The 27025-nt window shown below is 37.4% G+C and overlaps 6 protein-coding genes and 1 pseudogene across 6 annotated transcripts; 3 read left to right on the top strand and 4 right to left on the bottom strand.

The window, feature by feature from the left end:
• Nucleotides 1-2229: 2229 nt before the first annotated feature.
• On the top strand, nt 2230-3847 carry LOC17890118 (annotated as a pseudogene).
• A 2012-nt stretch (nt 3848-5859) lies between these two features.
• On the bottom strand, nt 5860-7266 carry LOC17888105 (putative F-box protein At3g16590). The gene has a single exon (XM_006295506.2). It carries the CDS (start codon nt 7264-7266, stop codon nt 5860-5862), a length of 1407 nt encoding a protein of 468 aa, XP_006295568.2.
• A 932-nt stretch (nt 7267-8198) lies between these two features.
• On the bottom strand, nt 8199-12029 carry LOC17889693 (dual specificity protein kinase splB). Its single transcript, XM_023784742.1, has 6 exons — nt 11991-12029; nt 11518-11822; nt 10376-11254; nt 9712-10142; nt 8979-9635; nt 8199-8824 (listed from the first exon to the last, which is right to left on the bottom strand). The coding sequence occupies exons 2-6, from the start codon at nt 11801-11803 to the stop codon at nt 8465-8467; spliced, it is 2613 nt and encodes an 870-aa protein (XP_023640510.1). The 5' UTR covers nt 11804-11822; nt 11991-12029; the 3' UTR covers nt 8199-8464.
• Nucleotides 12030-14957: 2928 nt separating this feature from the next.
• On the bottom strand, nt 14958-17974 carry LOC17889310 (phosphatidylinositol:ceramide inositolphosphotransferase 2). Its single transcript, XM_006294607.2, has 12 exons — nt 17500-17974; nt 17300-17389; nt 16854-16940; nt 16685-16753; nt 16429-16509; nt 16265-16336; nt 16124-16184; nt 15933-16032; nt 15756-15851; nt 15608-15654; nt 15400-15506; nt 14958-15308 (listed from the first exon to the last, which is right to left on the bottom strand). Exons 1-12 carry the CDS (start codon nt 17530-17532, stop codon nt 15234-15236), a joined length of 918 nt encoding a protein of 305 aa, XP_006294669.1. The 5' UTR covers nt 17533-17974; the 3' UTR covers nt 14958-15233.
• A 2493-nt stretch (nt 17975-20467) lies between these two features.
• Nucleotides 20468-23153, bottom strand: LOC17889997. The gene is made up of 3 exons (XM_006293810.2): nt 22994-23153; nt 20923-22580; nt 20468-20834 (listed from the first exon to the last, which is right to left on the bottom strand). Exons 2-3 carry the CDS (start codon nt 22474-22476, stop codon nt 20595-20597), a joined length of 1794 nt encoding a protein of 597 aa, XP_006293872.1. The 5' UTR covers nt 22477-22580; nt 22994-23153; the 3' UTR covers nt 20468-20594.
• Nucleotides 23154-24714: 1561 nt separating this feature from the next.
• Nucleotides 24715-25645, top strand: LOC17887587 (copper transporter 4). The gene has a single exon (XM_006295115.2). The coding sequence runs from the start codon at nt 24947-24949 to the stop codon at nt 25394-25396; it is 450 nt and encodes a 149-aa protein (XP_006295177.1). The 5' UTR covers nt 24715-24946; the 3' UTR covers nt 25397-25645.
• A 225-nt stretch (nt 25646-25870) lies between these two features.
• LOC17889016 lies at nt 25871-26992 on the top strand. Its single transcript, XM_006294791.2, has one exon. The coding sequence runs from the start codon at nt 25944-25946 to the stop codon at nt 26703-26705; it is 762 nt and encodes a 253-aa protein (XP_006294853.1). The 5' UTR covers nt 25871-25943; the 3' UTR covers nt 26706-26992.
• Nucleotides 26993-27025: the final 33 nt, after the last annotated feature.

Genomic DNA, 27025 nt, shown 5'->3' with positions numbered 1-27025 from the left:
TCTTTCAATCTAAGAATACGGCTGAACTAGAACTTAATATATGTTTTTTTTTTTTTTTTTTTAAAAAAGGAAACCAATCGCGGGCCGCCACGTGTCAGTGGGGCCCGCGATTAGTGCGCAGGACCGTCCCGTTTTTGTTGCCGTCGCACCTTTTTTTTTTTTTTTTTTTTTTCTTTTTTCTTTTCATAAAAAAGGGTGAGGGATTCTCTCTACTAACGCTGATGCAGGTGCCCTAAAGGATTTGTGGAAGAAACATAGGCCAAATTTTTTTTTTCTATCGGAAACTAAGTATGGTTTACCTCTTTTAGAAAAATTTCAATGTCATTTCGGTTATAATAATCTTGTTACGGTTAATTCTATTGGTTGTAGTGGTGGTTTAGCTCTCTTTTACAATAATAATAATAATAAAGTTTCGGTTTTATTCAAATCTAATAGATTAATTGATGTTGAGACGGTGTATAAAGGGAAAACGATTCATCTCACATTCGTACACGGTGACCCAGTCCCAAAAAAGAGAGACGTGGTTTGGGAACGGTTAACAAGAATGGGTCTTACTCGGTCAACATCTTGGTTCTTAATAGGTGATCTTAACGAACATACCGGAAACCATGAGAAACGGAGGGGTAAGCTACGGCATGCCTCTTCTTTCCTGGATTTTAATGCTATGATCCGGAATTGTGGCTTTTTGGAGTTCCCGGTTACAGGGGATTGGTTATCATGGAGGGGATGGAGGGATAAAAAACCGATTCGATGTCGGCTGGATAGTCTCTAATCATTAATTATGATTATTTACTTTTGTTTTGGAGTTGAATTTGAGAAAAGTTTCTAACACATAAATGAGACAAAATTTGTCTTATAGTTGTGACTTGCCATATTGGTTATAGTAAAAATGTCCAGGTTAAGTTTCTATGTTATGGTTTTCACTGAAGTTAATTATGTTCTTTGACCTTTATATATGTTTGGTCAGCCAATCAGTGTAATACATTTTCAACTCCTCTCTCTCCTACATGAAGAAGAAAGCTAAGTGAGAATATAGTCTGATTTGTAGAGGAAAATGGTTGTATTATTTATATTTGACTAAAAGGTATCAGCTTTTGTAACAAAGGTTGGTTCTATATTTTGAATAAATAAACAAGTGTTTCCTTTTTATCGCATTGAATACACAAAATTAAAGTAGACCTTCCCAATCCCCGAAGACATTTTTCATCGTCTTGTTTGCTGCGAGCGCATAAAATTATCTGAGACCAGTCTCAAGTTGGGTGACTCGGTACGGAATCCTGATTTGGGAGTGATAGAGGTGAAAACCCGAGATCGGAATTAGATTCTGGGTTCTAAGGCTTCTGCATCTCATTGGGATCATCTTTCTTTTAAGTCCAGTGGATGTGATCATGATTCTTGAAATGGAAATGAGATAGGTAGGTAACGTCTACTGAATTTTTACACTTTCCCACTATCTGGTTCTGGTATTGTTAGGTGCTACTGTTCAAGCATATGGATCCATTGTCTCTGTTGATTTATATAGCGGTTCATCTCGCTCGCTCAAGAGACAAAGAAACAAATTTCACCAGGATTTTTGCTTCAAGCCTTGAGAAAGGATGGTGATTCATTTTGGTTTTATATTTGCTTCACTAGTTTTTGCCTTATATTTTAGTTGCGTTTTGTCTCACCTCCATTATCAGGCAAAAAAAAAAAAACATTCTTTGGAACAACATGCAATTTCTTATGCATGCGCAAGTTCCCATTCTGAAATTAATGAGCAGCCACCAGGGAATTTCTCGTGACATTTCAATTGATAATCTGGTAGGGGTTTTGAAGAGCAGTTTCTTGTTCAGGATCAGTGATGTTGGAATCTCCACTTCTAACCTCTTATGGTTAGATCTCTTGCTCTCTCTATCTCTCAGATTTGATTTGTTTGTTAGAGATGAGACAAGAAGCGTTTTACTCCAAAGGCTACATTGTTAATCTTGGATTATGTTCTCTTACAACATTACAACATTTTATACTTAGGTTTCATTCTTAACCTAATTACTATACAACTTAACCGAACTCATTTACATATATGGGCCTTTTACTCACATCTGGCCCAAAGGCCATTTTCTTCCTTCTTCTTCCTACGAGGCTCCGACCAAAGCTTCTTCTTCTTCTGTTGCTTGATCTTCTAAGCTTTTCTTCTCAGCTCTGCATCTTCACCTTATTTGCTTCTCTGTTTCTCTTTTGTAAGATTAAGTTATGAATCAACTTCCAACAAGTGAAATAGATGGGAGATTCCGCTACCTGGTTTTACTAGTAGTTTAACATGCATATAAAACAAGTTTGTCTACCATCCATAGGTGAAGGAATGGGCCAATACTCATGATATCAACAATTCAAAGAACGTGACTTTCAACTCTTACTCTCTTAGTTTGTTAGTCATCTTCCATATTCAGGTAAGATAGCTGTTCTGTATTCATTGTTCTGCTTGCCTTCTGCAGTTACTCCATCACTATAAAAGATGAAGTCTGTAAGATGTCTTGTTTGTTTGGTGCAGACTTATGTGCCTCCAGTCTTGCCGCCTCTAAATATGATATATCCGAAGAATGCTGCTGATGACAGGTACCTTCTATGAAAAGGTTTCGAGCCAAACCACGTAAAATATATATGTTTTTGGGATAAAGAGACATAATTTTTAGCGGCATGGTCTCTTGTAGGTGTAAGAAAAACTGCAGAGGAAAGTATAGTGCAAGAAACCGCAGCTAATATAGCAAGATTTAAGTCAGCCAACCAGAGCTCACTCTCGGATCTTTTGGTCTCTTTTTTTGCAAAGATGATTGATATCTCATACATTCTAGCTTTAAACTTTTTGTTCCCTTTAATGTGTAACATAGAGTACTCTTGATAGAAATTAGTCTCTTGATTTTGCTGTGTCGATGTCTCTATCAGTTTTCAGACATAAATTTGAAGGCCCAAGAGCCTGTTGTTTGTCCATTTACTGGAAGATGGGAAAACATAAGAAGCAACCCTAGATGGCCGCCAAAGACGTATACACTCTTCGTAAGGCTCTTTCTCTTACCCTCTTGCTGACTTATATTCATCTCTATGGCACCATGTGAGTCTCCCGGCTAAAGTGTGAATGTTATATGTTTCAGGTTGAAGATCCTTTTGAGCAGACGGTGAACGCTCCAAGGAGTGTAAAGGATACAAAGATAGGCAGAATAGCTCAAGTATTTCAGATGACATCGCATCTTCTTGCCTCAGATTGTAATAGAAGCTCCATCATTGGGGTTCTGACATGTTCAAGAGTCTTTGAACAGAACAATAAGCCTCCATAGTCAACATCATGAAAACAGTACGCATGATTTCTGTAATCTGCGTGGTCAATCTATCCCATGGAACCAGCAAGTGCAGCAAAACTGGTCACAGAGCTACAATACTCCAAATCCACCATATTGGCCACCACCAACACAGTCCCGACCACAACAGAATTTGTCTCAGAACAACCCCAGGAATCTTCAGGGGCAACCATCTGTCCAGGGCCAAACTTGGCCTACAATCACACAAAGTCAAGCACAGCAGAAGAGTCAAAATAAGAATGGAAACAGACCGTTGAAGAATACGTCTGCAGGTTGAAGTCCAAATCAAGGCCTGGGTTAGCCATTAGGTCATATGAATGGTGTGAACTCTGCAAGACCTGCATCAATAATTCCAAGCAAATGCGGACAGATGTATGTGGAGGCATATGATCAGAGTTGTGCAGACACTCCTTCAAATACCTTTGGATGCTTTTGTATTCTGACCTTAGTTCTTTTTTTTTCTATGAATCTTTTTGTTACAATCAACAGATTTGCAATTGCAGAATGTCATTACTAAATGTCTAGGACTAGATAAACCTTTACTCAGTGAAACACCACAATCAAATTTACAGTTACATGATGAGAAAAAGAAGAAGAAGAAAACAATAAGAGACCGATGTCAAAAAAAAAAAAAACAAATACCAAACAATATAATGTGGTGACTAGAGCAGTAACTTGTCTGGTATCAAGCTCATAGGAGACACTTCTCGCATGTTAGAATCCTGGAACTTGAGTGAGGACCCTCAGATGTGTCAAGAAGAGAAGTATGCCAACCCATAGCCTGTGTGATTTCATGAGTTTTATCCATAACATCAATTGAATCCCTAATGTATGCTCTTCCACCCGGTCTTAATATCCGGTTCAGCTCTTACAATATGGTTCATATCACATCTGATGCATTGTTAACCATTATTGACACAAAGACAAATGGTTAAGCTCAATTACAGGCACCAAACGACCACATACTCAGTTGGAAATCACTATGAAATTGAGTTACAGATAATGTTTACCTTTTTCTCGATTAAGAAGAGTCCTGAAGCATGCACGAAGTCATATTTCCTTAAATGGGTATGTATCAAATGGTTCACACCTGTGGTGAGTGCAAAACTTGTTAAAACATTCAGAGCCAGAATGAGAATCAGTGCTTAATCAATCATGAGCAGGAAACGAACAAGAAGAGTCACAGAACACTCTTAAGGATTCTAAATTCCAAGGAATCAACAATAGGTATCATTATTCTATGTTTTTATATAATAAAAAATGCAAGGAGAAAAGCAGTACCAGTCGTGCATCACTCCTAATAATCCACGATCATACATGACAGGCAATGTGTTTGGCCCGCTGACAGGAACCACAATTAGAGAACCCAGCAATCGAGTTTATGGTCCTTTAGTGCAGCTGCAAATCTGTTAAGGCCAAAGAAATTAAGTAAAGAGAGGTAAGCTAAGATACTGAGGGATTATACCATCATAGAGAGTAATAACCAAAAACAACATGAGACATAGAAAGTATGATTTTTTTGCTCACATTATCAACAGACCAAGTTAATAGACAGAATAGATGCAACCAAAAAAATTTACTTTAAAAAAATTGCAAAAGTTTAGCAACTCTGGCAGTATAAAGAACAAATAGGTAGCAAAAATATGTCCCTGCATCACAAAGAGAGAAAGACAGATAGTTTAACAGCTGTACCAAACATTGTCGCGGTCATCAGATTCATCACAAAGAGGAGGTTTGGTTCTAGCCTCACTACTTCAATAGAAGTTGTTGTTGAAAGGCTTCTGCCAGATTGCAACGTTTCCTTCCTTCAATACCAGTTTCCAGCAAAGGCTAGGAGTAAGATCGCTGGAAAATAAACTGTAAGATTAAAAGAGTAGACATATTGGCTGAATCAAAGTAGCAAATGCTTTCCCTATACCCACAGAGACAATATGTCATTCCAACTTTCCATATTTTTTTATTTCACTAATAAAGCTACGTACCATGATCACTAACTCCAAAATAAATTTTAAGGAACAAAGAAACCCTGAACAAGCCTACTCAAAGCAGATTAAAAGGATGTTACCTGTCCATTGTTCTTCCAGAGCGGGGTCATGCTTATGAACAGGCTGTGCAGACGAAGCAAAATATCCTCCAGCGCGCAGCATTCTATTGATCTCAAGAAGCAAAAATTCACAAAAAAATGAAACAGCAGAATGAAATTTTTCTCTACATATGGATATAACATATGCCTTGTAGCAAATACTCAGACATAGCAGGTACACCACGCTCAAGAGCAAATTGAATTCTCGTGGACATCTTTTTGTGCAACAGACACCAAAGAGGAGAATTTGGCTCTCAGTTTCATAATCATACGTTGGAAGAGTTGAATCAATCAATAAAATTTGTAAGAGAGATGAATTTATAAAGAGATTTTACTACATAGGAGTTGAAGGACTTAAATCCAAACAATTTTTTATTCTGTATGGTTTGATTAACTAGAAAATAAACAACCAAGAACTAACCAAAAAACATAATAAAATTAAACTTGCTACGCTGGTAGTTCGAAAGGAATGGGAATAAAACTAGGGATATAGGTGAGATGAGCAGGCCAAAGATCAACCATAGAACCTACCGAAATCTTCCTGAACACATCTTCCTCTACAATGTAGATGCAAGCTTGCCCAGTTTCATCACAAGTACACACAAATAGCCTCTTCTTACTATCAACGAAGTAACTTGGCTGAGAGTCAAGGCATTTGTGTTGTAATCTCGGGAAGTCTGGTATTGACATAGTCATGAAACACATCCATGCAACGGCCTCTCCATTACCGTCAATCTTGTGCTTTGTCACAAAAATGTCAATATTCCTGGTCATGTAAGATTGCCTTAACACTGAAAACCGATCTCCCCTGAATATAGCAAGGACTTGAGTGTAGCCAAAGTCTTGCTCGTTATGAGGTAGACGACAATAGGTCTTGAACATCTCTTTTGAAAAATCAAAGCTTCTGATGTTATATTGGCGAGCCACTGAATGATAAGCTATCCAATATAAATTCCCATTCAAGGAAACAATAGTATCTACCTGTGGCAGACCCCAATCTTGTTCGGAAGGGGCAGTAACAATGAACTTCCACGCATCAGATTTGCACTCGTAGATGGCAACTTTTGGGTAGAGTTTAGCACTACCATCGAAACAAAAATTCACCCCAAAAACCTTGTAACCCGTTTGGGGTCTACTCCTATCGTATCCTAGGCCACAAAACCTGAAATCTTGATTCTCTATCAATCTCTTCTGTCTTAACCAAGGGTTCCAAACCACAAAACCTTTCTTCCAAATGCTAGCTAACAAGAACCCATCGCAATGAGCTAAGCTAGTACAAGGCATGTCTGAAGTTATATCACGCATCTCAAGAATTGGGTTGTTGTTGTCCAGATTGAGGATGTCTACCGAAAAAATCTGGGAGTTGGTTCTTAAGATGAATTGAGGGCGTGCACAAGCCAAATAGTTCTTCAAGAAACTCTTGTCCTCCCAAAAAGCGTTCCAAGGCTTACATACGGCTCTGGATTGAGCAAGTGATTTCCTTGGCAGTCGACAAAGTATCTCTCCGACCAACTCAGATGGTAGCTTCTCTGATCTTTGAGCGAAAGGAATGGGGGTAAAACTGGGGATATAGGTGAGGTCAGAAGGCCAAAGATCAACCATAGAACCTACCGGAATCTTCCAGAACACACCTTCCTTTACAATGTAGATGCAAGCATGCCCAGTTTCATCACAAGTACACACAAATAGCCTCTTCTTATTATCGACGAAGTAACTTGGCTGAGGGTCAAGGCATTTGTGTTGTAACCTCGGGAACTCTGGTATTGACACAGTCATGAAACACATCCATGCCACGGCCTCTCCATTACCGTCAATTTTGTGCTTTGTCACGAAAATGTCAATCTTCCTGGTCATGTAAGATTGCCTTAACAACGAAAACCGATCTCCCCTGAAAACAGCAAGGACTTGAGTATAGCCAAAGTCTTGATCGCTGTGAGGTAGATGACAAAATGTCTTGAACATCTCCTTTGAAAAACCAAAGCTTCTGATGTTATATTGGCGAGCCACTGAATGTTAAGCAATCAAATATAAATTCCCATTCAAAGACAAGATAGTATCTAACTGTGGCACACCCAAATCTTGCTCGCAAGGGGCATTTGTAATAAAATTCCACGCATCAGATTTGCAATCGTAGATGGCAACGTTTTGGTAGAGTTGGCCACTAGTATCGAAACTAAAATCATACCCAAAAATCTTGTATCCTGTTGTTTCAGCTTTACTGTTATCGTACCCTAGACCACAAAACCTGAATACGTGATTCTCTACCAATCTCTTCCGTCTTAACCAAGGGCTCCAAACCTCAAACCCTTTCTGCTAGATAGCAAGAACCCATCGCAATGAACTAAGCTTGTATGTACTGGAATGTTTGAAGTTGTATCACGCAGCTCAAGTCTCGGGTCACCGTTGTCGTCAGATCGATGATGCCTACTGAACAAATCTGGGAATTGGTCCATACGATGAATTGAGGTCGCCCGTGAGCCAAGTACTTTTTCAAGAAATTCTTGTCCTCCCAAAGAGCGTTCCATGTCTTACTTACGGCTCTGAATCGAGCCAGAGATTTCCTTGGCAATCGACAAAGTATTTTTCCGATCAGGCACGATGGTAGTTTCTCTGCCGGCGCCATTTAATTTTGTTTTTTTTTTTACATCCGGTAAATTTTTTAAAGAAATGAATATTAAATTGTAAATTCTCTTAAAAAACTTTTAAAAACCTTTTGAAATCTTTTAAAAATTTGTAAGACCAAATCTTTTAAAACGTTCACACAACATTTTGAGAGAGAGAGAGAGTTGACTAAATAAGAGTTGACTTATATCCAAACCATTTTCTTTCTGTGGTTTGTTTAGCTAAAAATTAAACAGACAAGGAGCTAAGAAACACAAGGAAACGAAGATGTTATACCAAAGGATAGTTTATTTATGAAAATGTTGTTATTCCTGACTCTATACTCAGATGGATAGGTTCTTGAAAGAAGAGAGGAACTACATCTTAGGTCTGATAATGGTTGCAATGTTTGCTGATCCAGAAGAGTATTTTGAGGGATGATGTGACTGATCTACTGATCAGTATGAAGCAGGAGATGGATAGAATGACGGAGGAAGTGAATAGTGCCGGGTGGTGTGCCTGGTGTCTGAAGCAGCCCGACAAGCATCTGATCAACGAGCAATAAGTCTGGGCGAGCACGGACCAAAAAGAGGCTATCCAATCTGTTGATACCTGCGATCAGATCAGCGATAAAAGCTAGTACCCCCTGTGGATTATTGTTGATTCCAATGATGTCCGTGGCGAGATTGCGGAGAATCCGAAGTGCCGAATCCTGGCTGAGCCGAACCGACCCGTCAGAAGTTGGTCCAGCAGCTGAGTGGTTCTGTCGACTCCTCGCTATTTCAGTTTTCAATAGTGACGACATGGATTTCTATAAAAGGAAGAAAATATAAGAAGGAAATAAATGACTGTCACAAAGAAGAGATCAAGTCAATTCATAATGATTGCCAGGAAGAAGAGATCATATCATAATCCAGTAGAAATAAGGAAGAAATGACTGTCAGGAAGAAGAGATCAATTCATACCCGAGTACTAGCTAGCTCGGACTGTAGAGCGTAGTTAATATTCTGAGACCATTGCTTCAAGTCTTCCTTCAGAGAAGATCCAGTTTTCTGTATGGTATTCTCTGCTTTTTCACTAATGTCCCATAGAATAGCCTCTAGCTTTTCATCTTGATTCTTCATGAATTGTTTCAGCTCCTCCCTTTGTGACACCATCATCTGATGCAATGATTCTATGGAGCTCTTGGCCTCCTCATTCCTCCCTGTAGTTGTTGACTCAGGAAGATTCGGTGAAGAGGGGAAACGGTTCTTCGTCTGTTTTCCAGTTTGACGAGTTGAAGGTTCACCGGAGGAGCCCACTTGCTGATTCATGTGCTGCTGCTTCAAATTCCTCCCCGCTGACTTAAGGGCTTGTGTAGGACGGTTTGTTGCTATCTGTGCCTCAAGCTCTGACATATTTTCTAGCGACTCAGAGGGTTGAGTACGAGCAAGCTGGGACAGTAGAGCGTTGTAATGTTGCTCAGACAATTGCTTCAAGTCTGACTTCAGAGAAGATACAGTTTTCTGTATGGTTTTCTCTGATTTAACATTAATGTCCCATACAGTAACTTTTAGTTTTTCATCTTGTCTCTTCAGAGCACATGTCAGCTGTTTCAGCTCCTCTCCTTGTGACTCCATCATCTGGAATTGAAATAATGTCAGCCTCCAATTAAGATAACACCAGAATATAACATAGTTCCAAAGTAAAACACTTTACCTTATGCAAAGATTCTAAAATTTGATTTTGATGAAAAAGTGAATCTGGACCATTCTCATTGCTCTCTGAAGCTGTTGGAACTAGAGTGTGAGTAGGAATTTCTACATTTTCTATCTGAGTCTCAAGTGAGCTTGCTGTATTTGGTAGAGCAGGAGTGAGCTCAGCAAGGTCTTTATCTACTGTCTCAGTCTCAAGTGAGCTCGCTGAATTCGTTAGACCTGGAGTGGGCTCGAGATGATTTGTCGCCTGAGGTGAGGATTCCTGAAGATTTTCTATCTGCTCAGATGCTTGTGTAGGAAGGCTTGTTGCTATCTTTGTCTCGGATTCAGGCAGACTTTCTAGTGACTCAGAGGCTTGTGTAGGAGGATACCTTGCTATCCGTGTCTCAGACTCTGGAATATCTTCTAGCGACGCAGAGGCTTGTGTATTATCTAAGATCACAGAGAAGACGCGTGAGACATTATAAGATCATAAACGCACAGACACATTCTTAATTCAAAAACTGACATACCTAACACATGATCTAGAATCCAAGCTCAGAAACTCGCACACACATTTGTAGGTTTCATCCAAACGTCAAACTATTAAGGCCAGTGTACAAAATACTGCTGTATTAACAGAAAATAGATATTATTAAAAACAGATGAGAGAAAATGAGGAATACCGAGACCACTGGATCCAGGAAGCACAGTAGATGAAAGCGAAGAAGCTAGCTGATCAGAAATCTGATCTAGCATCTGACTGACTTTCTCCACTATCTCATCCGGATTGTCGCTCATTGCACCTTCGTCTACCGTTTCATCGCCAGATTGCGAAGAAGAGGAGGAGTTATTCTCTGGTTCAGGTAAAGAAGATCTCAGCAAATCGGCCTCATGGTCTTCCAGTGTTTCCTCTTTACGCATAGCTTTTATCAGCTCATCCGCATTTTTGAAACAACCCAATCCTTGGGACAATTGCAACAGAGATTTTAATCCCGACTTGATCACATCTGAATTCATGGACGGACTGTTTGTCGTTTTCTTTGAATCCCTCCTCCCTGTAACTGTTGGAACTTGAGTGTGAGTAGGGATGTCTTCATTCTTTAGCTGAGTCTCAAGTGAGCTCGCTGTATTTGCAAGAGCAGGAGTGGGATCAGGAAGTTCTTTATCTACTGTCTGCGTCTCAAGTGAGCTCGCTGTATTTGCAAGAGCAGGAGTGGGATCAGGAAGTTCTTTATCTACTGTCTCCGTCTCAAGTGAGCTCGCTGGATTTGCAAGAGCAGGAGTGGGATCAGGAAGTTCTTTATCTACTGTCTGAGTCTCAAGTGAGCTCGCTGTATTTGCAAGAGCAGGAGTGGGATCAGGAAGTTCTTTATCTACTGTCTGCGTCTCAAGTGAGCTCGCTGGATTTGTTGGACCTGGAGTGGGCTCCGGATGATTTTCTGTCTGAGGTGAGGACTCCTGAAGATTTTCTATTGGCTCAGATGCTTGTATAGGACGATAAGTTTCTATTTGTGTCTCGGGCTCTGGAATCTTTTCTAGCGACTCAGAGGCTTGTGTATAATCTAAGATCACAGAGAAGACACTATTAGATCATAAACGCACAGACACATTCTTAATACAAAAACTGACAGACACATTCTTAATTCAAAAGCTGACAGACACTTTCTTAATTCAAAAGCTGACAGACACATTCATAATTCAAAAGCTGACAGACCTAACACATGATCTAGAATCCAAGCTCAGAAATGCGCACACACATTTGTAGTTTTCATTCAAACATCAAACTGCTGTATTACTATAAGAGATGAGATAAACTGAGGGATACCGAGAGCACTGGATCTGGGAAGCACAGTAGATGAAGGCAAAGAATCTCGCTGATCTAAGATATGAATGATTTTCTCCAGGTCCTCGTCCTCATCGTCGCTCCGTGCATCATCACCTTTGTCTTCTTTTTCATCGGCAGATTGTGAAAAAGAGGAGGAGTTCTTCTTTGGTTGAGCAGATCTCAGCAAATTGGTTTCATCGTCGACCAGTTGTTCTGCTTCTCCCAAATTGGATTTTATCAACTCATCTGTAGACTTGATGACATCTGAATTCTCCATGGCTTTCATCACATAGCATAATAAAAACCTAAGATTAGGAAGGAACAGTGGAAGCAGAAACACAATGATTCAGGATTGAACAAGATAAATTACGAATCAAAATCTCAGAATCTGAGTTTCAAACAGCTTATTAAATGATTCAAATCGAGTTCGATTTCGATTTCGATCAATGGTGATTACTAGCGAAAACGAATACCTGAGAATCAACTTCTTCTTCTTCTTCTTCTTCTTCTTCTGCTTCTTCTTGCTTCTTCTTGCTTCTTCTTGCTTCTTCTTCTTGCTTCTTCTTGCTTCTTCTTCTTGCTTCTTCTTCTTGCTTCTTCTTGCTTCTTCTTCTTGCTTCTTCTTGCTTCTTCTTGCTTCTTCTTGCTTCTTCTGCTTCTTCTGCTTCTTCTTGCTTCTTCTTCTTCTTCGCTGAAGCTCGTGATGATCGTCTGTTATAGTTTTTATGTATTTTCAATTTTTTGAGTTTTGTATTTGAACCTTTTCCCTCAAATAATATAACAACTTCCCCTGAAAATGGGCCTTGCAATTTTGGGGCTTTCGGGCCCATTTTGTATCAGGAGGAAGGAACCTGCTTGCCCCAACAAAAATAAAAAGACTTAATTAAAATCGATTTTTTTATTAAAGAAGTGTATTAATCGAAATTCAAACTGAAAAAAAAACAATTGATGAAAAAAAAAAAAATTCATTAATTACGAAAAATCGAAAATCATGTAAAATTTCTCACCTTTGTTTGAGTAAAGCTAAGCACAAAGATCTGAGCAGGCAAATGGGGTTTGGAGAGCAGAGAGGAATTCTTCTGATGAAAGAGGAGCAAAGTAAATCTGACCTCTGTACACCTTTTCCAATTGGAATCTCTCTCATCCTGCTTCAGTTGAAGAAAACAAAAAAACAAGGTTCTGATGAAGATGGCAGTTGAAACGGAGCTTGGGTTGAGAACAGCTTTCACTTTGGGCACTTATCGCGATCGAGAGAGAGAGAGAGAGAGCAAAATAAGGATAATACAGTATATGTGGTCGAGGGATGGAGGAAGAGTATTATTAAGAGTGGTTCATGGGTCTCCTTCGGTTTACTCTCTGGAATCCAATGTTTTCCCCCAAATTTGAGTTATTTTTCTTTCTACAAATTACACACATATATTATAATAAAAAATGACAATTTTTTTTCGTTCAAGCTCGCACGTGTGAAGAGGTACTAACACATGTGTCTCCTTCGGTTTACGCCCTGGAATCCAATGTTTTCCACCCCACCGGTTTACCAATTCCACAAAACCGGAGAACCACGGTCTAATAAAATTTATTTATATGTGATTGTGAGGCATATTTTGACTAGTAATATATTTACTTTATTATGCTTATTTTATAAAATTGCTTGTTAATTTTAATATATTTCTTTCTTCATCTTAAATGCCCATCAAATCATTTTAAAGAACAATTAATCCATATTTCTCTTCCAAATTCTTATTGTCCATGCGTTTGTTTTTTTTTTTTTTTTAATTCCTCTTTTTTTTTTTTTAGCAAATATCTCGTTTTGTTTATAAATTGTTTCGACTCTAACAACTACATTTTTTTTTATCAAGCACCGTGTTTATATCTATATATAAAAGTCTCCTTACATATATACCAAAGAGAATCGTTCTACTTTTTTAATTGGAGATGAATAGATGATACAAGGAACATATATGAATAATCACACATTTTGATATGCGGTAAAAATAATACCATAATTAAAGGGGAGTAATACGTTTGTGTTTGCAATTGACAAAGAAGTTTTCTAAGCTAAATTGGTAGAACCCAAGTGATTGAAAAACATTACATATTCTGTTATTCTTGGGTCCTTACTTACATGCCAAGAGAAAACAAGAAAGATCTTAACGGAGAACACCGAACTTTTTTTTGTTACATTAGTAAGTTACACTAGTTCAATATTTCACAACCCCAAAAAAGCTCATAAACATTAATTTACCAAAACACTACATAATGTAATTACGCAACATCATATGGTTCTTTGTTACACTTAGGATGTATTTGGTCCAGAGCCTTACTCTCGGTTCTTGCTTCACTGAGAAAAAGATAGCTAGACTTTGAATCCTCTATTTGATGATCAAATTTTGATCCAAGGCGTTACTTGTTGGTAGTTCCCAGGAAGGAGATCTATTGATGTCTGAGCCTAAAATGGAAGGAAGCTCAACAGCTTGCTTTTGTTCCTGATCATTGGAAGCTCGTTCAAATATAAAAGAAGCTATATTATAGCTGTTTCACTGATACTTTTGCTGTTTCAATTTGCAAGATCCGACTCCATCCATGACTACTGTAGAGTCCATAACAAAATGCTTAGAGCATCCTCAATAGTAGGATATTATATGTGTATCTTATGATTAATTTAGTAATAAATTGAAAAGTGTAGAATTTAAGATTTGTATTTTTGTTTTTTTTTGTTTTTATGCAGGATAATTGGTAGGTTCTTAAGTTGTGCCTTTTAGGATAAAAAATATTAATATTTTTTTTTAACAATTTTAATTATTAAAAACATAATAATTATTGCAAAATAAAAATTTTAAAACATATATGAAATATAATTTATTGCATAAATAACATAAAACACAATTAATTTAAACGTAATTTGTGGAATATTTTGTCTATATGTGCTCGACCAAATCGTTTTTCAATTGTTCATGCATAGCTCGATCACAAATTCGAATTCTAATGGCTATTATATCAATGAGATTTAAATGCATATTTGTAGAATATGTGAAATCCATTCGTTCTCGTATCTCGTTCGTTTTCTACAATCATATTGTAAAAATATTATACAAGCTCGCATAATATTTATATTTTTTTCCTTATCCCAAATATTTATTTCAATATCCACTCAAAAACTTTAACGTCACCGTCTCTTAAACATTGTTTTGTATCTTATATAAGATATTATATCTTAGATTTTAATTAACATTTTGATTTAAATTAAATCCCTAATTCATCTAAGATACACCTAACATCCTACCATTGAGGATGGTCTTACCAGATTTGTGATATTTTCATAACGGCATATAAAACTAGATACTCTACTTTTAAGAATGCTCAAGGTTGTAGAGGGCATAAAAAAGATAAGAACACGTAACAATGAAGATCGTCTCATCAAAGCTCAAAATAGTTTCTACTTTTCTAGTAACAAAATTGGCATAAAGAAAATCAACGTGATTCAACAAAGATGATTACTTGGGGAATAAGGATATGGACAATGTACAAACAGCATTTGCCGCAACTTTCTCTCTATTACTGTTCTTCTTTTCTGGAAGCAACAACCAAAAAACAAAACTTTTACCCCACCTACAGAATCTTAATCCAAATTCGATAAATCATTGAAAACCAAAAGACCACATGTCTTCATGACTCCACTGATTTGCTTCTTTCATATAGATCTTTTCTCCAAGTTTTCACGCACCATTCATTGAGTTATCTGTGTGAACTCCGTTACTGTCAATCTTCCCGTTCACCTGAGCCCTCGGCTTCTAAAACCCGCACCAACAAAAAACACTTAAGGTCAATTTATGGGATTTGTTCAGATTGACAAGGAGAACAAACACAGATTCAGATGCCTACCCAATCAGCAGGATCTACACCGTTCCCATTCAACAGCTTGTGGTTCTCTTCTTTGGTTCTGTCTTTTGAGTTTACTGGGAGCAACTGAGCAGTCCGATCTGGTAATTCTGTTGTATAGAGGTTCGAGAAAGATATGAGAAACTGTGTCTCCGCAAAATAAGACAAAAAGTGTTAAGTTTCAGTGAAGAAGGGTTTTCTGAGATCAAACCTGGTAATTTCTTGTCTAGACAGAACACCACTAAATTCACAGTATACCTAAACAGGGGAAGATAATCAACACAACAAGTCAATATATATCTCTGTATTCAATTTAAGTTCTTTAGTTGGGTAAATTTTCGAGTGAGAGTTAAACATACCATGCAACAACGACATCGACACTGTAATGTTTACGAGAGGCAATGATCAAGAGGCTCTGCACGATTGCAATGAGCCACCCAAACAGCTTTATGAACCTGAACAAAAGAGTGATGCAGAGATGTGATTTACAGAGAAGTTTTTTAAGATGTTGCCAAAAGAAGTTTACAAAGTTTTACCTTTTAGTGCCGTATTTCTGGTAAGTACGGACAAAGACTAGAGTGAATATCATGTGCGATGAGAAAATCAGGTCTCCGCATCCGTACATCACCCCATGAGCTGATGAGATCAGAGTATGAGAACATAAGCAAACAAAGAAATGCGTGTGAACACAATCTGAGATTGGGGAAAGAGAGATATGTATACTCACGGTTAATCTCTAGCACCTCAAGAGCGCTTTTGGGCCATGGCAATCTGGAAACTTTAGAGCCCTGTAGAAAAAAAAGTGGGAAAGATGAAGCTTAACCGATTAGACAGAGGAGACATTGTGCAAGTATCTCAGTTGGTTTACCTCGCGACAGTGATAGTTAGGACCAGGAAGCTGAGTCGAATAGAAAGTTATAACACGGAGAAACTGGCAGGCCTGAAAACAGAAGCATCGACGAACTTTAATATTAACAAGGCAGTAATCTCAGCAAGCTTAAATTATAGCAATAACTATTAAGGGGAACTTACAACTAAGAATGCTAGAACTCTGCACCATATCAACACGGTGTATATCTTTTTGGTTTTCAGAATAAATGGATGGAAAGTCCACTGCAAGAGAAGCTCAAGAGTGTTAATATCGAAATATTATAATGTAGTGGCTGATCTGATACAAAAACTGTCAAAGTAAGATTCAGCTATTACTAAGAACATATCACCAGAAAGAGAGCCAAATCGTACAAAAATCTTATAATAAGGAGGAAACTGTCAGGATCGAAAGACTCACCAGGAAAAAGGAAACAAACACACTAGTGAACACGGTTTCACTTATGTAGCTTCTCTCTTGACCAAGCTCCTGTACAATGGAAAACCAAAGCAATAAGACTCCCATTCTAATCCGATGAATAGTGGACTTTAGAACTGAGCATATAGCTGAAATATCTTAAGAGACAAACCGGAAGAAGAAAGAACCCAAGATCCTGAAGCGTTGGTCCTGGGCGATGAATATAATGAACTCCTTTAGCAGCTAAACCATGAATGTACTGCACACACGAAATAAGTAAACTCAAGAGAAGGAAATAAATACATTGTTGAACTCAAAACGAAAGCAAAGACACATGTTTCTGCTGAAGAAGCAAAGACACAAGCTTTCTCTCAAAAGTTACTATGTATAACAAAACTATGATCAATGATTACAGTATCCAACGTTTTCCATTTAAGGCTTTAACGACAAAGAAACAGCAAGTCATCCATCATCAAACACTCAGCATAAGAAACATCGATCCAATTTATTTGAATTTCAAACTGACAACAACGAAAAAGCTCTCGAGAGATTTCCAAAGTGAGTGAATCTCACTCTCACATATCAAAACTCAAGTTCAAAATTTTAAAGATGTAAAACCTGACAGATAAGACCAGCCAGAAGATATTTCCAGTTCTCAGCAAGAAGACCAATCTCCGTCGTTATCTCAGAGCAAAACCTCTTCCATAGCTATTCAAAAAAAAAACAAAAGAGAGCCCAGAAAGTAACAAAATCAGCTTACAATCTGAAACCAACACAGGATTCGAATTAGGAGAGAAAACATAAAAAAACCAACGAACCTTGGAAGATTCACGACGAATGTAAAGCGTCATCTTATTCTTGTTTGTTTAACGTTGATGATGTTGTTATTGTCTTGTGACAATCACTTCCATATAAGTACTTCACAACCCAACAAATTGGGTCAACATCATCAACCCAAAGAAACCAAAAACACTCTCAACACAAAAATTGGAGAACCCTTTTAAGAAATTTCTAAAGTCTCGAGCTTTAAGCCGGAAAAAGGTCGGATTTTTAGCCGAACACAAATTCGAGGGGGTCAACGATTCAGATGGTCAATACAAGATCTGAGAAGACGAAAGAGAGAATACAAATGACACAGAGAGATCGAAGACGAAAACTAAGAAAAAGCTGAAAAGGAAGATTTACAGAACGTATAATAAAAACTTTTTGAAGTGGAAAAGCGAATTCCTTTAGCAGAATCTGAGAAATGAAGCCATCATAAGAGATTTAAAAGGCCAGAGAGAGAGAGAGAGAAAGAGAGTTCAACACGGAGAAACGGTTGAATTGAAAATTATTAAAACACCACAAATATACAAAAAACCCCGAGAAAATTATATAATTAGAGAAATATATTTTATACGAGGAAAACAAAGTTTCGTTATATGAATAATGTTACCTAATATAGGACTTAAATAAAATTCGTATTTTTTCTTTGATATCTAACATTTTCTAACATTAATTATCAGTATTTATTTATCACATGTTGAATGATACAAGCAGTATTTATATACCAATTTTAGAGAGTGACTGGTTAAAATTGTAACAGTTGAATATTTTCTGTGAATTTTGTGGGTGTATTTAGCTGTTAATTATTCATTTTTTTTGCTATGCAAGTTTATAATGTATCTATAATAATTGGTATTTTTAAATATGGATTATTTGATAAGTACATTTATATCAGATAGTATATGAAGCAACTTAACAAAATTTAACTAGAAAAATATAACAATAAATAAAATAATTCATGGTATAAATAGTCTAGGAAATTCTTCATGGAAATAAAAGAAAACAATCTTCATGCATGTTGACTACTATTTCAAGTTGTATAATTTAAAATGGTAAGAAAATTTAGCTATTTAAGTGATTTTTTTTTTGCCTTTTCCAAATAATTAACTTAAATCAAGTAATGAAAATTATAGAGGGGAAAATGTATGGTCAATGGTGGCTATAGAGAGTAGTAATGAAAGAAAAGTCATAAAAAGTCTCCTTGGGAAAAATATCAAAATGATATTGGAAGTCAAATATTTCAATATACCCATTAAGTTTTGGTGTGCAAGTTTAGATACCATGCATATCAATTGTGTTTTAAGAATTTGGTGGTAACATTTTGGGTCAGACAAGTCTCACACCTTTGGCCTTTAATCTTGTTGTCATTATCAATTCTTACAGAATTAATCGTTTGGCAGCTGCTCTAGATAAAACAGTCGACATCACCATGAGTCTAAGTTTCATGCCTTTATCTTAACGTATACATGTTACAACAAGAAAAATAGCATTACTAGTCCAGCCTGTGTTTTGTTCTAGAACAATAATAAAAAGATGGGAGTGAATGGTTACGCAAAATTGGAGAAACAAAAACTTTACCTTCGTCTAGAGGAAAAATTCGTTGGTATAGTGATCAAATTATGATTGGAATTTTTTCTAAAGTGAAAACACAGAGAGTATATTCGTACGTTCTATATATTATGATAGTTTTTCAAAATTCTGATCAGAAAAGAGCTTTTTCTTTTCTTTTTTTTTGGTTCAGTAAAAAAAACTAAAAAAGTAGTCAGTGGTCACGATCGAGATGAACCCACCAACCGTTATTAACGCCTTTATTTTAAAATTTCGAAGGTAATGTCGGGAGGGTAATTATAAATTTTATTAGTAAGTGATTAAGTGGCCAATTTGCAACTTTTTAAACTAATGTAAATGTGATTAAGGAGGAGGAGCATGTGGGTACGTAGGGTAATGCAGCGAAGCATGTCTGTCAAATACGGTTTTTATGAATCCCTCACATGGCTCCCCTCACTTGCCTACATATCTCTCTATCCTCATCATATCCTTTTCATAACAATTTTTTAAATATATATTATACTAAATGATTTTTGATTCAACCGTAAAAAACGTCTTTGATTTGAAAAGTCTTTTTTTTTTCTCAACAATGTTACGTATCAAAAAAAGGTTAAAAAATTATTATTTTTAATCTAGTTTCCAAAAGAAGAATCATATGCAAAACCCTAAACTCTATATATTATTATTCATAAGAGCATCTCCACTCCAGAACTACTTAAAGGATGCTTAACATTTAATGCATAATATAATTATTATAAATTAATCCAAATCAATCAACTAACAACTTTAAACAAATTATTCTTTCCACTAGAGAAACTTATCAAGGGTACTTAATCATATTTATTTCAAGTTTAAATAAATTTGTAAATAGTTGAAATTAACAATACAAAACTCCACAAGGTCGAATCAAATATGGTAACACTCTCCTGCAAAACAATCAATTCGTTGAAATTGATTCACCAAACTGATTCACCAAATTGATCCACCAAACCGATTATATATATCCAAATTGAAATCAAAACCAAAAATCAAAGAACCCCAAAACAAATCTCAAATCCCCAACGTACCTTCATATCAAATCAAAATCAAACCAAAAACTGATCCTTTGTCGTCAGGAGAAGAGAGAGAGAGTTGAGAGAGAGAGAGATGAAAAAGATTTTTGGCGAAGAAAGAAAAAACTTGGAAAAAAAATTATTTTCATTTTCTCTTTTACTCATCACCCAATCATAATTAAACACGTGTCGGTACTTAATCGTTGCTTCCATGCCTTATTAAAGCAACGGTTCTTTATTTTTTGAGGTTTTTTACTTTATTTTATATTACTTCTGGCCCACTTTCATATGAAGCAACACATAAAAACTCGCCAGTGGAGCTGGCCTAAAATGCATTTCACTATTTTGTACATTGCCCAAATTCTAAAAACGATTAACTCTTATGTTCGTTCATAAACTCTAAATTACAATTATATTAAAGCCCAGTCCATACCAGATCCAACACAGGCTAGCTAGCCCATGAAGCTTCACACTTTCTTCTCTACTCTCTAGACCCGACCGATTGGAGAAACCGGTGGGTTTGTTGCGTATTTCGCCGGTGTTTCTCTCTTCAACAGACCATCTCCGATCAAAACTACTTCTTCTTCTTTCTCCTGACACCAACTCTGATGACTGGTTACTGCTAACGAAATAAAGAACGCTTCCAAGAGAGTGACCGATGAGCTGAACTCAACAGAGTGGAGTTCATCGCCGTGGCTCACTATTTTGAATACTGGCTCGTCTCCTTCCTGTGAGAGAACTCAATCAGGTTTTTTAAAATGACTCGAGATCATTAATGCCCAAAATTACTCTTGAACAGAACGAGTTTTAGTTTACCTGATCAAACAGTTGAAAGTAGCTTGAGAAAGTGTGAGACTTTGTATGATCATTAGATATGACACGGAGTTTGCAACCGATGTCCCAACCACCGCAGTCGCATGCTCCACCTGATCTCCACCGCTCAATCAACGGCAAAGGGGAATTGTTACTGTCTTTGGGTAATGTGTGAGCTCCACTTGGGAGTATGATAGTAGTTTTGTTCTGTCTCTGACTCATGTTTCTTGTCTGAACAATTGCTGCAAGCTCTTCGTTTGTTGAAGGACTGAACAGAACAGATTCTGATTTGTGGATTGATGAATCTTCTGAGGTATAAGAAGTGACAGTCTTCATTTGACCAATTGTTGTATGTACAAATGGATGTTCATTCTTGTGGCGGCCTAACCAGTTTCCACTCTTGTTCTTGACCTCGTTGATGGTGTACAATGTGTAAGACCGTGAAGATGAATCGGAACTTTTCATGGTGGCAGCAAGAACGTTATTGTCGTTGTTGTCTCCAACCACAAACTGAAACAAATTGATTCCTTTTCTCAATGTGAATTGCAAAAGAGCATGAACTCTTGAGCTGCATTGCTTCTTCTCCATGGTTGGTGGTTTTGTGTTGGAAGGTTTTGAAGCCAATGGGACACTCCTTTTTTCGGTTTTGGGTTTTAGTATAGGACCTGATCTACTTCTGCTGTGACCCTTCTGCTTTGCTCTGGTCGAGTGATTGGGGTAAACTGAGTCAGTGAATGTCAAAGGACCTGATTTAGCTGAAGCGTTAGATACGCTGGACAATGATGATGAGCTTTCTTTGGAACTGAAACTTCTACTCATCTGACTAAAACTGAAGCTAAACCGCCGGTTAGGGGAAGCATCTCTTGCCTTTTTAGATGTCAAAGTGTGAATATTTTGCTCCAACAAGCATGGTTTCTCAACAAAATTTTTGTTTCTTTCAATCACATTTGCCGGACTTGAAAACTCGCCTTGGACATCATGCCTTCTATCTTCAACTGTGCTAGATACATCAGATAAAAGCTTGGAACTTGTCTCTGACCCTGGAGAGGTACACAGGCTAATCTCAGAGGCATTACTTAGCTCTTTTTTTACTAGACTCTTGTTTAGAGATGCTTGCTGTTCTTTCTGCTTCATACTCAGAAGTTGATGATCTCGTTTTCCCTTTTGATCCATTCTCATCATTGTATCAGCATCCATTGCAACTGAACAAGCTTGTGATCTAAGTGAGAAACTGTGATTTCTCATGTGCTGAGACTTCAAATCCACCTCCAATCTTTTGATAACACCAGTAGATAAATCTAGTTCCAACGAACTTGCAGCAGTGTCCTCATAGCTACAACAAGACCCTTTGCTTCCCTCTGCATTAGTATCCTTCCATTTTTCCATCTGTTTCCAATCCAAAACCCCAAAACTGAGCGCCTTTCCTGGGGAATCTTCTTTACTTCTTCGGAGATACCTTGGCGGATCCAACATATCATGCTTCACCAACTCATCCTTGCCCTGACATAAGGGATATCTATCCTCATGAACCTTAGAGGCTCTTTGTTGCCTCACCATACTGATATAATAATCACCTGCAACCTCCTCAAAGCAGTGGCTCTATATTGCCTTCTAGACTTTACCAAATCTTAGTTTCTTCATCCACTTTTACACTAAACACTCTGCAAATAATAAAATATAACATGGTCAAAAAAACAAGATTATCAGAGAACTGAAGCATAATAATTTCACTAGAGAACTCAATGGAGTCACACAACTGAAGTATTCATACTCAATTCTTAGCAAAGCTAAGTCTCTTGAAGAATTGAGGCTCTGGAGGATATCAGTAGATCTCTGAATAGTTCTTAGAAATCAATCACACGGAACGAATGTAACGCAGGAACGAAGCAAAACAACAGATTAACAGATCTAAGTGAAATTTAAGAGAATCAGAAACCTTTGTCAAGAAAATCAGCAAAGGAGAAGAAAGAGAAAGCAAAATTGAATTGGCACTTTCCCTTTTCTTTTTCTCTCACTCCAAACCAAACCAAACCAGAGAAAGAGATGGAAAAAGTGGGAATTAGGGACCACTTACGGAGAAAAACTCAGGCAGATCGGAGAAAGCTGTGAGAGGATAAAGAAGAAAAGCTTGAAGCTTGGTGGCGCGAAATGGATAAGGTAGAAGACGAAGGGAGAGACGAAGCAAATAGTGTTTTTGTAGAGATGATGATTCCGACCGAAGCAAAGTACTTAAAACTGCCACTGAAGTCCAAACACTTGAGTTTCAGTTACTACTACTGCTGAATTTAATTCCTTCTTCTTTATTAATTCCATTTATTATTACTCTCTTCCGTTAAATATCTTGTTTTACTCTAATTTAACTAATTCAAATATTAAAACATTAAAAAAAAAAAAAAAAAAAACAAAGTTGTGTATTTTTTTATGCTGATATAGGATTTCAAGTACAAGAAGATTTGGACAACGTAATGTTTAGTACAAGCATTTTATCAGTGTTCTAAATTTGGTACAATGGTATCTTCTTCCTCTTACATTTTTGTTTTATCTTGTCGTGATAAAATCTGTTGGATGTGATTTGTAAGAAAGCTGACAATGATTTCGCAGGAGAATTTGGTCCGGCTAAGATGCTTGTAATTGTTTTATGTGGGTTATTTAACTTATTTTGCTATCTCTCTCTTTTTCCGCATTATTGAAGAACTGTTTAGCTGAAGAAAAACAATAGAAAGCTAGGGACTTAATTAATTGTTTTCTTCTTTTTTGTAGCTGTTTGCATTGACACTAGATCTAGATTCAAAACGAAAGGTTCGAATATATATTTGCTTTTACATCAATCAAGTGAATCAATTTGAAATGCATTAAAGGAAAGTGTAATTTTGAAATTGGTTTTGATTACTCATCACAAAACAGTGAAAAGTTGGTTTTAGTTGAGTAGATGTCGTTGGCTTATCCGTATAATTAAGTTGGTATGTCTCACTGCTCACTATGCACATGATGTAAGAAAATAGATAAACAAAAACATAGTTCTCATGCTTCTCTTCCCCTCTCAAACATAATACTTAGATTTCTCATAGCTACGAGGGTACATTTATCAAGAACTAAACAATAACAAGAGAAGGAACAAGCAAATGTAGCTATGACACCCGCACATAGATATGTGTACCGACTTCCGAATGAGAAAGTGGCTTGAAATCTTCTTTGTTGTCGTCCAAAACTCTCCTTTGGGTAGATTTGAAGTCGAGGCCACATACTTGGATCACCAGCAGAAGCCAGAATCAAACACTTAGAGTCGCTCTCAAACTAGAAAAATCCAAAATAGTCGAGACAATCAGACATACCACCCCGAGCTAGAATCGCTGCATCCTGCATTGGCCTCCAGTATTGACCATAACTTAGAGAACGCCTTTAATCAGCTCCATATATACCATCTCATTCTCATGCATCCCTCATTTAATTCATGTTTTATAATCCAGCCATAGCTCTTCCTCTTTTTACTTCTTTCTAATTTTTATTTTAAAGTAAAGTGAACGTGAAAGACATATCGTTTAACTGTTTCTCTACCGACATCATTTCCAAATAGGATTACTTTTCATTGTTAATTTAAATTTTAGTGGATCATGCAATTTTTTTTTCTTGTAAGAAAAACCTTTAACAAACAATTTTACGTCGACACAAAAAAGAAAGAAGATACTTTACCTATAGTTAGCTAGCTACTTAGCTTACAATATATGTATATATGCATTAGTTTGTTTATATATAAGCTGGAAAAAAACGAATTTAGAGTACAAATATACGGCAAAATAATTACTTTATTGATGGACATAGTTGTAGCTTTTTTAAAAGAAAAATCCGACAAGGAAATCTCGAGTTTGCTTCATAACAAGAACATAGCATATAATTAGTAGGACCAGTCTCTTCCTCTCAAGACGAAACACTTTTTATAGGCAAAGACTAGCCAAGTCCCCCTATGTCCACTACGACAACGACCTCTCCCAATTCTCTTTAGTAGTTGAATCCACCAAACTAAAGGAAGATGTTGTCTAGTAAAAACGTCGTCGTAGTCGAGGCTTGGAACACCACCACCACAACACAAACGCAAACGCAGACGCCTCACAGACCGTCATTGTTGCACCCAACTTTTTATTGGGGTTACAACTGCCAAGTGCTCTTCTCAGGATGGCCTGGTTCTGACCGTGGGATGTATGCACTGGCACTTATCTTCGTCTTCTTTTTGGCGTTCTTGGCTGAGTGGCTAGCTCGGTGCTCTGACGCAGCCTCCATAAAACCGGGTGCTGATAAGCTTGCAAAGGTTGCTTTCCGTACGGCTATGTACGCCGTTAAGTCCGGGTTTAGCTACCTTGTGATCCTTGCTGTTGTTTCGTTCAACGGTGGCGTTTTCCTAGCCGCGATTTTCGGGCATGCTCTCGGGTTCACCGTTTTTCGTGGACGAGCGTTTCGAAATGTGGGTCGTGTCGACGGGTAGGACTCATGAGTGAAAATATATATCATCAGTACCTTCAAGGCTAAATAACCGAACCAAACGAGAATGGAACTTGTTTTTGGTTTTTGTTGGCGTGATTTGTCATTTGTGTTGTGAAATGTAAAGAAAAAAAGAAAAAAAATACAAACAAAAGAGAGTTGTATTGTGTAATACGTTGCATTTGGTCTGGTGTGTGGAGTAAAGTTTTGTTATTTTGGTTTTCATTTTTTTTTATTTCTTTATAATAATAAACTTTTGACGAATATATAATTACAATTTTCTGATGTCAAAAAAAAAAAAAAATTCATCATTCGAGGAATATACATATGTATATACTTCGGTCAATTCTCCTAAATTTATAGCTCTAAATATGGCAATTTCCCAATAATTACAACACCAACAAAACAAAATTAAAAAAAAACTCTGTTGACTGAAAAGGTCAACCTAAGATTGTAGAAATTTAACATTTTTTAATTAAAAAAAATAGAAATTTCTGGAACAGATAAAATCACTTCTCTCGACTTCCTCAGCTCTCTCGTTTGGATTACCAATGGCGACGATGATCGGATTCGACCTCTCCTGCTTCAAATCAATATCGTTCTCCTCATCATCATCAGACCTCAATTCCCTCAGCTCAAAGCTCTCTTCACTCTCTCTCAAACCCTCCTCTCAACAGCCACGAAAATCAACGGTTATCCGTATGGGCGGCGGTCCGAGAACATTCCCCGGCGGCGTCTCTAAATGGCAGTGGAAAAGGATGCAAGCGAAGAAACAGAAACAGCTACTCAAAGCGAGGTTATGCCGAGAACGCCAGATCTACGAGATGAGGAAACGCGCCGAGCTTAAAGCTGCGGTGGCTGAGCTTGAACGGCCGTGGGAACCCGTTCAGAAACCGCCGAATCTGTTCTCCGTTTGTGCCGATGAGCAAGTCAAGGTCCTCGCGGATCGGTTTCAGAAACCCGGAGGATTCGATCTGTGGACCGATCGAGATGGTCCGCAGCTGTTTGAGAGTGTTGATGATTTGCCTTCCGCTAGGTTTTTTCCTAAAGGCGTTGTTCATAGTGTGAAGCCTTATGGTAGATTAACAAACTCTGTTGATGATGATCCTGATGGTGAAGAGAGTGTGCCAAAAGATGGGAAGCTGCGTGGTCGTAGGGTGAGGAAGAGGGTTGAAATCAAGGGGATGGAGAGAGGTGAAGGAAGTAGTAAGAGGATTGAGAATCGTGTTAATGGTGGGAATTTGAGAAATGGAAGGTCTCAGATATATGAAATGACTTTGCAGAACGATGGGAGATACGAAGTTGGATCTTAGATTAGTTTTGTTGTATTCATCATAATCATTGATGATATGTCTCTGAACATACACCTGTAATAGTTTGATCGTGCATATGCTTTAATCATAGATGTCTCTGTTCAAGTATTAGTTTTGGGCGATGGATCAATGGTTTGAGTGGTCTATAGATTGTTATGAGTGTGCAGATGTGTGTGTGTGTGTCGTGAATCTGTCTATAGGATAGTATCAGTTTCCAGGATGTTAGGTGGTGATAGGGAATGATGTACATTTTACCAATTCGTGTGAGGCTACTGAGATTGTTGTTACATTTGTGTAGTAATCATTTTAGTGGCTATACA

Source organism: Capsella rubella, unplaced genomic scaffold (genome assembly GCF_000375325.1).
Source record: "Capsella rubella cultivar Monte Gargano unplaced genomic scaffold, Caprub1_0 scaffold_4, whole genome shotgun sequence".
NCBI classification, from domain to species: domain Eukaryota; kingdom Viridiplantae; phylum Streptophyta; class Magnoliopsida; order Brassicales; family Brassicaceae; genus Capsella; species Capsella rubella.
The sequence above is the reverse complement of the archived record's forward strand: the minus strand, read 5'-3'. Positions and strand labels throughout refer to the sequence as shown.

Coding starts and splice junctions, on each gene's coding strand:
- LOC17888105 (XM_006295506.2), bottom strand. CDS start 7,266: ATGACCAGGAAGATTGACATTTTCGTGACAAAGCACAAAATTGACGGT.
- LOC17889693 (XM_023784742.1), bottom strand. CDS start 11,803: ATGAAAGCCATGGAGAATTCAGATGTCATCAAGTCTACAGATGAGTTG. Junction 9,636..9,711: donor TTTTAGAATCTTTGCATAAG/GTAAAGTGTTTT, acceptor TTTCAATTCCAG/ATGATGGAGTCACAAGGAGA. Junction 8,825..8,978: donor CCGAGCTAGCTAGTACTCGG/GTATGAATTGAT, acceptor TTCCTTTTATAG/AAATCCATGTCGTCACTATT.
- LOC17889310 (XM_006294607.2), bottom strand. CDS start 17,532: ATGACGCTTTACATTCGTCGTGAATCTTCCAAG. Junction 16,185..16,264: donor CTAACTATCACTGTCGCGAG/GTAAACCAACTG, acceptor TTTTTTCTACAG/GGCTCTAAAGTTTCCAGATT. Junction 15,852..15,932: donor CAGAAATACGGCACTAAAAG/GTAAAACTTTGT, acceptor TCTTTTGTTCAG/GTTCATAAAGCTGTTTGGGT.
- LOC17889997 (XM_006293810.2), bottom strand. CDS start 22,476: ATGGTGAGGCAACAAAGAGCCTCTAAGGTTCATGAGGATAGATATCCC. Junction 20,835..20,922: donor ACTTTCAACTGTTTGATCAG/GTAAACTAAAAC, acceptor GTTCTCTCACAG/GAAGGAGACGAGCCAGTATT.
- LOC17887587 (XM_006295115.2), top strand. CDS start 24,947: ATGTTGTCTAGTAAAAACGTCGTCGTAGTCGAGGCTTGGAACACCACC.
- LOC17889016 (XM_006294791.2), top strand. CDS start 25,944: ATGGCGACGATGATCGGATTCGACCTCTCCTGCTTCAAATCAATATCG.